This window comes from Elgaria multicarinata, chromosome 1 (genome assembly GCF_023053635.1).
Source record: "Elgaria multicarinata webbii isolate HBS135686 ecotype San Diego chromosome 1, rElgMul1.1.pri, whole genome shotgun sequence".
In the NCBI taxonomy this organism is placed as follows: Eukaryota; Metazoa; Chordata; class Lepidosauria; order Squamata; family Anguidae; genus Elgaria; species Elgaria multicarinata.
In genome coordinates, this window is record NC_086171.1 from 48557438 (window position 1) to 48569670 (window position 12233).

At 38.5% G+C, this 12233-nt stretch overlaps 1 protein-coding gene across 1 annotated transcript in view; it reads right to left on the minus strand.

The window, feature by feature from the left end:
• DNAJC1 (DnaJ heat shock protein family (Hsp40) member C1) overlaps window positions 1-12233 on the minus strand; it is a 94844-nt gene that overhangs the window by 37968 nt on the left and 44643 nt on the right. Inside the window, exons 7-8 of the mRNA XM_063127716.1 lie at window positions 6475-6565; window positions 4962-5128 (exon numbers count right to left, since the gene is read on the minus strand). Coding sequence (XP_062983786.1) covers window positions 4962-5128; window positions 6475-6565 — 258 coding nt within the window. The remainder of the gene's footprint in view (window positions 1-4961; window positions 5129-6474; window positions 6566-12233) is intronic.

Here is a 12233-nt window from a genome sequence, read left to right on the forward strand (position 1 = left end):
AGATTTTCTGAATAAGCCACCCCTTCTCCAAACACACCACTTTTCCCACAAGTTAAGGGGGGGGAGCAACAATGGGAAAGGGCCATTACCTTCATTCCCTGTTTGTGAGCTTCTTAGAGGCATCTGCTTGGCCACTCTGGGAAACAAAACGCTGGACGAGAGGGACCTTTAGGCTAGCTACTCTTATGTTTTTATACAACGATCTCTCAGGAGGGTTTGCTGTTGCTGCTGGGTTTTTTGCATCATATTTTCTATCTGATTTAAACAGAAACAAGCTTCTAGTATCATCAGAGAAACTGCAATCGAACAGCGAAAATGTGTTCAGCTTGAATCCCAGATCATGTTTGCCAAAACACATCCCCTCTCCTCCCTTGACTCCAGTAAATAAGATGGTGACTCTGTAGATGGATGGCAGGAAGGTATACAGTTAAATAGCAACAGAGTAATATGATAGGTGTCTTAATAGTATATACAGAACAACAAACTCATCTGATGAAGCAGAAGAGACAATGACATTTATATCTCTAAGTATCCCTTAAATCCTAGCAACAGCCTTTCCACAATACTGTTCAAAGAGAAATCTGATCACAGATAAATACTAAGTAGAGGCTCAGCATGGGCAAGGCGAGTTTCCTATCCTTGCCTTCTCCTGAACTGAATCTGAAGAAAATCCCAAACTAATTGTCCAGAGAACACACAGCAGAGGAAACAATATTGTACATGATCAGACACCACCATTTAGAGTACTTCCCAAATGCATTATCCTAGAAGTAACGTTCCAGAAAACAAAATCATTTCTACTTCATCACTCGGCTCCAAAATTTAATGTTTTAATTCATCTTTAAATCTTATACAATATTTGTAACGTTTGTTACGATTCTTGTCTCAATCACCACAAAACAACAGAGTTGCTTCCCCAGATTAAAACTGACTGAAGCAGAGACTTCAAGCACGGCCATCTAGCAAGACTTGGAATTTAACCATGCATCATGCATCCAACAGAATCCAAATCATTCTCTAAACTGGATCTGAACCACTGCTGATATGTCTTTATTGCTGTAGGGAACATGCAATAACTACTTGATATCCAGAAATGATTGCAAAGCAGTTTTACAATACAGTAAAACCAAACTCAACAAGAATAACCAGTTAATTTCAGTATAACAGTTTCTTTCAAGATTATTCTCTGCTAATTTGGGGAGTTGCTTTTCTAACATCTTCTCAGTATCAGATTCCAAATTGCTCCTGTTATTACCTGGAAGTACAGATGTTCTACTGTTATATATGCATTCCAGTTACTACTACACAAGACAATGGTCACAAATTGCTACTTAGTTTTATTCAGGTTGTACTTTTATATTGTGATTTTAAGCTTCCATGTTTTATATTTTACACTGTACCTTACGGTTTTTGCAAACCACCCCCATAGCGCTTCAGTATTGGGCGGTATAGAAATTAGATAAAACTGAGCAATCCTGGTTGAGAGTGTACACACACACACACACACAGAGAGAGAGAGAGAGAGAGAGAGAGAGAGAGAGAGAGTTGCCTCACACTGCTCCTGAAAATCAAGCACCTTTAAAAGCAATCTCTTAAGCAAAATAAGGAAACCGCTTAATAGAAGGATCGGGGAAGTCTTGTCTGCCTGCGTGCATGCAGCGTATTTGAAACACAGCTCCAAAATTGAATGTTTTAATTCATCTTTAAATCTTATACAATATTTTCATATCAACTTTTTAAAAAATAATACACCCTCACCCACTAGATTTGCTATACTATTTTCACAATACAGAATACTAGAGGGTTAGAATTCCAGTTGCCTGCATGTCACTTAATACTACTTCACTCTGGCTTGCAACAGAAGGAAAAGCAGCTTACAATGTTTTACTTTCAAGTGTTGATAGTGGATAAATTACTGGTGCTTGCAAAAGTGGTTGTTTGGCTAAGTTCACAAGCAAAGGGTGTGTTACCATATTATGGCATGGCCATGAGTTTCACAATATTCTCATATAGATGCTTCAAGTCGATACTTATACTACATGAGTTCAAAGGAAGGTGATGGAAAACAGGCACAGTGATGTACTTTATTTGGCTAATGCCATTATGGAAGTTTACATAAGCCTACACTAAAACTATATAGGTCCACTCAGATACTTCCCTGCAAAATGTACATTTGAAAAAGGCTTACTACAAAAAGGACCATAGAGCCAAAAAAGGCATTTTGACAGAAACCTACAGCCTTGCAATTCTGCCTGTTGCAAAGTAAAACATCTAGTCTGAAATCATGTAAATTCACACAATTTCCGTAGAATTGTGGAAGTTTCTGCCGCTGATCCTGTCTTAATGAAGCTGAATCTCAATGTATACCCTTCTGCAGATCAGCAGCGCTGGTCACTGGAAAACACCAGATGCCACAGCATTATAAAGCCCTCAGCAAAAATCGCATGGTTCATTATGAGTTTTTTAAATGTGTAAGATTTTGGGCTTCCTTCATGCATTGGTAACTGGCAATACGCTCTGCAAATCCAAGATAATGGTCACTTTTGCTTCCCTGCAGTGCCCAAGACTCACTTCCTCAATGTGTGGTAAATGAATTGCTGCCAATCACAATTGCCTTATTAGGCTCATGTAGAGCCACACACCTAAGAATCCATCTGTCTTTCATGTCTTAGTAATGCCCACTTTGAAGAGTTTTTTGTTCTAATGCCAAACAAACCACTCACTCTTGTACATTTCCCCCTCCAAGTCCCCCCATCTCCCCCTCCCACAAATTTTACAGGTGCAATTCTAACATTAGCACTGCCAAATATAGCAAACTATGCATAATGTAGCAAACTAGGAGAAACTGATGCTATTTGGCATTTAGCACATAACTGCCCTAAATATGGACAAGGTACATCCTTCCTAGAGTGGTTTAGTCTTTTTCCTGACGTGTGTATCAGGCTAATTTAAAAGTGTGGGCAGGGTGGCAGTGGTGGGGAGAATCACTTGTTCAGCCAATTTCACAAGAATCCAAGCATATAATCATATCTGGAGTGAGGATTTTCATATATAAAAGTGCAACTGAAACAGCTACCCTTAAGAGCTGGAGAATGAATTATTTTTTTTAGAAGGATGTGGTATATGAGAACTAAAAACAAACACAAGTGCCCAAAAAGCTTCAAGCCCAAACAAAAGACTGCATCCTGAACATACTTACTATGGGGCTTACTTCTGAGCAAACATGCATACGATTTTCTGTAAGAGCCTTTCCAGATGGTTAAAACAAAAATAAAATTTAATTCAATCCAGAGTTCTTCATTTTGTAATAAAGAATAAGACTAAGAAAAGGGGCAAAACTTCAGCAGCTGCTCTCACAGTTTACTTAACCTAGAAAAAAGCCACATCTTTACACTTGATTACGTGGCCATATAATATAGAAGATTCAGACCTGCTAGGCGAGGACAACATACTTGCTAGGTAGAAATGCTCATGTTTTAAATTTAGCACTGGAGGGGGGGGGAAACCTACAAGTTGGCTCACAAAATGGGAAGAACTGCTGTAAGGCATGGCGCAGGTAGCTGAGGGGCTGCAAATATTACTGGAAAGAGGCCTATCAAATGCTATGCATATTAGCATACACCAATGAAATTCATCTCCTGAATGGTGGAAGTAATTGTTAAAAGGTAGGAACCAAACCCTAAGACAACGAAAAGAGCTGAAGTTTCCTTATGAAAATGGATCACCATCCTCCATCATGAAAAAAGAAGGGGCAAATATCACACATGTAAAACACAAATCTGACGCACATTTCCATTTATCAGGAATGGTTATGAAATTCGCTTACACGAATTCAGATTTCTAACATACGGACCGGTGTGTGTGTGTGTGTGTGTGTGTGTGCAGGTAATGGCATTTATAAAACTACTCACAAAGTTTATAATACTATATATAAATGCACATGTGATTTCCCAGCCCATCTAGAGTTATTAGTCAGTTATGAAGTGGTGGTTAATTCTTGCAGTCATTCCAGAAGATATAAAAAGCTTAGGACCTGGGTGCCTGAAGGCTTTCTTTCTCCTGCATCAACTTGCTTGAATGTTAAAATCACCCTCGAAAAGTCCTTCTCCAACTTTTCCTGCCTTCTCAAGCAAAGTGAATGATGAACAGGAAAAGGGCCTTCTCTGATGGCACTCTAATTGTAGAATACTCTTCTCAGAGAGGCTTGCCCAGTGTTGACCTTCTTGACTTTTCAGTGCCAGGTGAAGACATTTTTATTTGTCCAGAACTTTTATTGTCCCACTTGCCATCTTTTTAGATCCTTTAGACTGCAGTCCCATGCATGCTTAAATGGCAATAAGCCCCATTAAACATACTGGGACTTCCTTCTGAATAAGCATGCATTAGATTGCGGTGCACTTCCTGGAGCTGGTCTATTTTTACTTGATTGTCCTGCTTTTAAAATACTGCATTTTATGCTTTATTTTGGAATTATTTTTAACACCAAGAGTCACTCTGAAAGTCTTAGGACTAGTGTGGGAGGTGGTGGGGCATAAATCTTGTGGTTAAAAAAAATAAAACAAGCTCTGGAACCAGCTAATCTCCAGATAAGTACAAAGGATAGGGTCCTTTGGTGATGTTTTGAATAGCCTTCTAAAAGAAGTTCACCTGGGCCCACAGTTGCTCACCTTTGGGCAGATACTGAAGTCAATCGTATTCCTATGGGCTTTTTCTCCATGCTGCTTTTAGATAAAATTTGTCTCCTGCTGTTCCTATTTTTAAACTGTTGTTTTCAGACACCTGTCTTGTTTTTATGGTTATTTTTCTGGTGTATTTATTGAGCTGGTTTTGTTAGTCACCTTGATTATTTGTTCAGGAAGGTAGGGACTAAATACTAAAATAAATAAATGATACGGTAGCATACCATTCATTGCCTGGACTTGACCCTTTTTTCTCTTTCTTAGAATGGTGGATATACTTGCCTTCTTTTTTAGTGTTTTGTTCTTATCTTCCAGCCAATCATCCATTTGTTCTTCAATCTCCTCAATAGAAGTGCCATGATCATACGATGTCAGAAATGCATTTGTTTCAGTCACTGTGTATACGGGAAATTCAGGTTTTGGTTTCTTGACTTTAGGTTTCTTTTCCTCTGAAAAACAAAATTTGAATTAGAACACTAACTCAGCCCAGAAAGATTATTCAAACATGTATTGCAGCCAAATATTTTTAAAAACTATTTTCATGTTGATAGATCACAGCTAGAAAAGCCACGGCATGGAAGGTATGAACACAGCGAGGGGGGCTTACTCTTATATAACACTAAAACAGCACATTGTGCTTTTTAAGAGTAAACTATTCATAGAAGATTCCGTTTCCCTGGAACTATAGGAGCATACTTTGTTTCTGAATACCTTTTCACAAATAATAATAATAATAATAATAATAATAATAATAATGCAGTTTACTGCTTTCCATCTAAATAACATTTATTTGTTACTTGCATTTATAACTTGGTATAACCCATTATCACTCATTTTAGAATAAAAATAACTGTTCTACTTTCCATTATACAGTACAAAAAAGTTAAAAGCCACCTTTTGGGGTGGGGGAGGCCATACAGAGACAGTTAAAGGACAGCTACAATTTGAAATTGCTTCACATTGTAGTTTGCCCCGTCACCCTAACCTATAATATAAAAGGGTGAAAACAGATATATCCTAGATATAACTATGGACAAAAGTGGGGCAAATTGGAAAAATTATGGTACCATGAAGAAAACATACTGCCTGCAGGATTATAACTTTAACAGGCTTTGCATTACAAAAAAGAGAAGAACATTTGTAAAATGCTTGGTTGTTATAAAATAAGCAAATCACAGTAGAAGGAAAAAGGAGAATCATTCACAGCTTTTCCAAATACTAGGACAAGTTACATATTTCCGTTAAATCATGTTTAAGCATTTGAGAGAGTCTCACCAAGGTCTAATTCAAAATATCAAAGGGATCGCAACTTTGCCTCATAAGCTTTATATACAGGTGCTTATAATTTTCAGTGCATTTTAAAATACTTAGAAGTCAAACCAATTTGGAACTGCTATAAAATTCACCACCAATTATTTGAATTATTTCCAGGCAAGCACAAAACCAAGAAAGGATCACAGGGATGTCTGTTTCCTTGGGACCTTACCTAAGTCCTCCCTCTCAGAACTATTAACATCTCTCACTCATTTCTTCCCAACAGTATTTCTTACGTAGCTAATTCATTTAAAATTAAACAACATTAAAAATTTCTACAAAGGAATAGGAATTCAGAGGTCATTTGGCAACCATACTGCAGTTAACCTGGTTCCAAGCAAAACCCATTTTCTGTAGTTCCATAGGATGAAGTTAGTATACACAACACATTTGTGAAAGATGTGACCTCCCCTCTCCCTATGCCTATTTTAGAAAGGCTATATGGAATTAAGACTTCACTTTGAAAGAAAAATAAACTCACTCGGAAGTGTTTCCAGTTCAGCTCTAGCCAAGGCCTCTTCTTTCTCCTTCATTTTTGTCTCTTTATATTCTACATACAGATGCCTGACCTCCTTTAAGAAAATGTAATGGTATTAGCATCTCAAATCAGCTGGCTGCAGTGACACCATTTTAAACTTTACCATGATTAATTTAAAGCCCCAGCAATTAATCATTTAGGAGGCGAAATAATCAGGTGATGAATTAATCGAATATTTAAATTGTAAAATTTATTATACAAACGAGGAAAAAGGTGTTGACAGTAATTGCCCACCATAGCACAGCCATAACAACAATATGAAGAAGTTGCCTTAGAGCAACACACTGCTGAAACTCTCTGCAATTAAGAAAATGAAATGCTTATTCATTGCAGATTTAAAAAGCAATGTTCCTTGCTCTTTTCCAGCAGTGTGTAAATGTATCCTATCAGTGGTCAGTACAGCCCATCATCCCAATTCAGTTCCTTAGGATGCTGGAAGCTAAATGCACAGATCAATTAAGGTATTTACAGATGTACATTATCTGAGCAGTGAGACTACTGTGGCAGTGAACTAGCTGCATTTTAGCCAGACATACAACTTTCTTCCCTAGATTGTAATTGGCGGAAACCGGTTCTTTCTGTTTAGAGCGAAGGGGCTATGCACAGTGGCTTGTTTTGTCACTGGCAAGCCAAAGTCCTCCAAGAGCCTCATCCACCCAAACGGCCAGTCTCAATCCACAAGGACAGGCTGAGAATTGGTTCAGGTGGCAAAGGCAGTGTGAACGCCTCTTTTGCCTTCCGCCAGAAGAGCTGGCCTGCCCTCCCTCGCTAGCTTGGGAGCTGGAGAGTGGTCAGGGATTGCTCCTGCAGGTGGCTGAGCTAGAGAGGAAGGCTGGGCTGTTTGGGTGATGGGCAGCCAAGGTGCTCCCCACACCTTCCCCACCCAAATGAGCCCCAACCTTGTCCTCCAGTTCATGATGAAGAGATTGGCACTGGCCATTCAGGTAGCCAAGGTACTCAAGTGCTTTAGCTGACCTGGGCCAAAAAAAAAAGCCCCTGCTCCCCTTCCCCAGGTCAGGGACAAAAGCTGCAACCTTATGGATATTGCCTAGGAGTAAGCACCATAGAACATAATGGGTACTGCTTCCAGGTAAAAATGTGGGGCAGGCTATCAATGGCTACTAGTCCTGATGGCTAGGCTTTGTGCTACCTCCAGTATCAGAGGCAATAAACTTATATATACCAGTTGCTTGGGAACATGAGTGGGAGGGAGCTGTTGCAATCATATCCTGCTTGTGGGTTCCTGGTCGACAGCATGGTTGGCCATTGTGTGAACTAGATGGACGCTTGGTCTGATCCAACTGGGCTCTTCTTTGCTTTTATGTTCTTATGAATGATCATAGATTTTGGCTTGGCTATCAAGGCCAGCCAAATTTTGTGGGCCCCTGCCATGGCTGCAAAATGCTCTAATGCGACTGGCCCCAATTTATATTTAGCAACCCTCACATTTGACAAACTAAAATGCTCGTTTTATGGCAGTAAGCAGAAAGAAAAGATCAAGTCAGGAAGACAGAAAAGTAATTCTGTCATTGTAGGTAGAGCTTTCCCTGCAGCAAGTTATGAACTGAAACTTTCTATCTAGCTCTTACCTACAGCAGAATCTTTTTACCACGTGAAGTGAAGAGAACACAATAAAGAGAGTGCATATGCTCTAGACTGAAGGGCGTTGCAACACCTGGGCCTGGATCTATTTCCCAGAGCCCCGAGTTTTCCTTTGTACCAGCAGAAGTTTTTTCCCTCAGCCCAACCACAATTTTCAAGGAGTATCACAGCTGGGAAGAGAAGGGTTAACTTTCCCCTTCCCACATGTGCAACACCACTGCCATAGGAATTGAACTTAGAAAACTCAGAATAAAACTTATCAACTGCTCTTATTTGTGCATGTTTCACACCAGTTCACAACCACTGCAAATTAATTGTAATTTAAGAGGAAATACTGATTTAGGTTGATCTGGGGGTGGTTCAAATTAATTAAATAAATAAATTTATTTAGTGTGATTTGGATGATAAATTAATTGGATGGCTTTGTCTTCTGTGATTTAAAGTAATCCTGGTACTTATTTCTAAATGTGCATGTGCAGATATAAATTAGCATATGCAAATTTTATGCAGATTTGTGTCCTGGGGCCTGGGCCTCGAATCTTTTAAGTGCCTAGTAATGCCCCTGCTCTAGGCCTCAGAGGGTCAGACCTGCAGTGTGTAACACATACAGCACAACTGAAAGTAAATGTTTAAAATGATAGACAGTAACTTAAGCGCTTTAAAAACAAATGAAATGCCTGCATTTTGACCTTTCCAAATTCAAGTTTGTGTTAATTTTATGGTTGTTGTTTCTATATATTTGTGCTTTTCAATCTGAAAATATTTCATATTTATGCGCAAGGAGACCTGAATGTGTTGCTGGGTTTTATTTCATTATTAGTAAATTACCAAAACATGATCATTAATCATTTTCCATGCTGAGTTTTGGAGATTACTTCAAATGCACAGAACCAATATACCATGGATGCTTTTGCCATGGTTTCATCTTAGACACAGTCAATCAGCATTTAACTTTAACCCCTTTGACACTGAAAGCCAATATTTGATGCTAAATTCTGGAACAGAATCTATTATTGCTTATGCGACCTCCAGACATCAGACTCCAAGGGGTATCTGTCAATCTCTCTGGTGTGTCAATCATGGAACAATTGGAACTGAGGCTCAGATAAAAACGACAAAAAAAAGGAGAGAAAAACAAATACAATTTTCAGTAGTCAAAGCTGGCAAAGACTAATAATTAATGGTGAAACACTATAGTTTGAATTATTGTAGCATATAAGAGATCAGGCTGAAGCTTTCCAACTTTCAAAAATGGAACATGTACTTCCAGCAGTATCACTACAACCTGGACTAGCTATAAAAAAACCAAACATTTCTGTAGCAAATGGGCAAAACATTTGTGTGTTGCAAGGAGGTATATCCTCAACTCTTGCATGGTAACCAAAAAAACCACACCCATAAATATATCCAGAGCTTTATGCTGCTGATTATGTTCATCTCCTTCTGAACAAATGAAAGACCATAAAAATGTCAAGTGTCTTCTCTTTTCAGATTCTGAATCTGCAAAACTGATATTGAATCATATTTATTCTTTAAGTATTATAATGAGCCCAAGCAAAAGCACTTTCCTCTAGCTCTAACCCAATATTCATCATCAAAACAGAAATGTTTCAAAGAACGTATCAGTCATATGTACTGATTTTCAGCTCTCCATTTTAAGCAAATATCAGAGGTAACATTTTATATTACATAAAAAGGAAGCAGGAAGTGTAGGAAGATGGGAAGCTGCCTTATACCAAATTAGAGCATCAGTCCACTTAGCTCAGTATTGCCTGCACTGACCGGCAGCAGCTCTCCAGGGTTTCAGGTAGGAGCCTTTCCCAGCCTTAGCTGGAGATGTTGGAGGTTGAACCTGAGACTTTTCACAGTGTTCTATCACTGAGCTACAGCATATTTTAGCTTCACACATATTATTATTATTATTATTATTATTATTATTATTATTAATTTATTTATTTATTTATATAGCACCATCAATGTACATGGTGCTGTACAGAGTAAAACAGTAAATAGCAAGACCCTGCCGCATAAGTTCAAAATGATCCCCGTAATTCTCCCCTGACTTCCTGGTAACTTTGTTGTTTCATTCTGCCATCTTATTTCCCTAGATCAAGGATGCTCAACTTTTGTATTGTTGTAGGCCGCAATTCTCCAGAGAATTCAAAGGCCCTGAAGTATATTTTGTTGCACTGGTTGACCCGTTCATGGCTGCTCAGTCTCCTTAATAAAACTGGTGCCAGCTAATAGCAAAGGCTTCTCTGTTATGCAGCACATGCAGCCAGGCATGGGCAAGATATTAAGTACGAAACTCAAATAGAAATGTAAACCTGAAATGCAATCCTTTGCAAGCATTTTGACTACACCTTGATTAAAATTGGGAAATGCCACCAGGGACCACACAGAGTTATTTCATGGGCTGAATTTGTCCTGCAGGCTGACAGCTGACTACTCCTGCACTTAAAAAACCAACTATCCAAATTAAAAACAAAATCACCATCTCCCCACAAAGCGCCCAACTTGAACTTTCCTCCCTCCTGTCTTGCCCAGTGCAGAACTCAGGTAGTGGTCTGCAAGAAACATAAAGAAAGCTGGTAGCCTTGCTTGCCAAGACAAGAGTATACAATAACAATTGACAGTCCTTTTTCAGTGTGTTACTTAAACATAAACCTCCATCTGTCTCACAACACAATATGAAGAGAGATGTAAATACACACACAAAAAGACAGGCCAGGATGCAAAATGAAGCTCTCTCAAAGAGGAAAAGCTTCAGCCTTTTGGAATTCAAAAGATACGTACATGCAATCTGTTTGCTGTCTCACTGGACTGTTCTTACAGAACAAAACAAAAGTATCCCCTGAATTAATGTTTTTCCCCAAGTAATCACAACGTTGTCATTAGAACACCTACAGGTCACTGACTTGAACAGCATCCAGCCAGCAAATCTGTGAGAATAATTAAAATCTTCTTATTTACATGCAATCAAATGAGAGTGTTTAACCCAGTCTTTTTCGTTAGTGAAAAAAGGTTTAAAAAGAAAAAAGAAAAAGCCTGCCATCCCAATTGTTTAATTTATATGAGAACATACACCCCACCTTTGCACTTATAAAAGCAAACAAGTCAACTAAATGTCAATTAAAACAGCAAATGAAAACAATTAGAAACCACTCGAGGAGTCAGAGCGTGTTATATACCAAAGCATCTTAAGGATATAGTATTTTTTTTTAAAAAAAAAGGAATTAACAGTCAGAAAATTAATCCACACCATTAATCCCAGTGAAATGAATGAGAACTATGCAAGAACGCAGCCATGCTCTTCCACTGCTCCCATTTATTTCAGTGGGACTTGCGTAGACATTCCTGGGAAATATTTCCTACAAGTTTTCACTTGACTTCACAACTGAAGTAACGCAAGGTTCACTGAAGTCCTATCATTTCTGCAGAAACTAGAGAGCAGTTTTCCTGCTTCGCTACTGTGGAAACATAATAAAAGATGCAAAATAGAGTTCTGGAATCTGGAACTGTGATGCAAATTGAATGGAAGCCTGCATCTTGCAAATTAAGGATGTGGGTGGACACAAAAGAATTACTTGGAAAACAGAAAAAAAATCTTCCCTATAAAGAGGGAAAATACTGTAACACAGAAATTGAAGTTCCCCACACCATCCATCTTAAAACACTGAAATATGCTTCGAAACCACACTTTAACATCTTTTACTGGAGCAAAGAACATTTCTTGATCCCTTCTAGATTATTAGTTGTGGGTTTGAATGGGATTCTGTTTTATTTTCTTAATTTGCATTGCAATTACTCTCCTTTGCTTAACAACTCCACCTTTGGTTCACCAAGCCCACGGATGACTTTTCACCCAATTTTAACCAGGCTTTCTATGTAACACTGATGCCAACACACCTTACTTTGAAGTAGGAGTGCTAAGGATTGCAGCCTTTGTGACCAATGCTCTGACCTATGCAATGCATCCCATTTAGCTGCATTATGGCATTCAAGTTAATGTTTAATGGTCTCATATAAAATTTTCAGGAAGTATAAATCAACCTTATCACCCCATATATAGCTTTCAAAACAAACTGTTCCGATTCCTT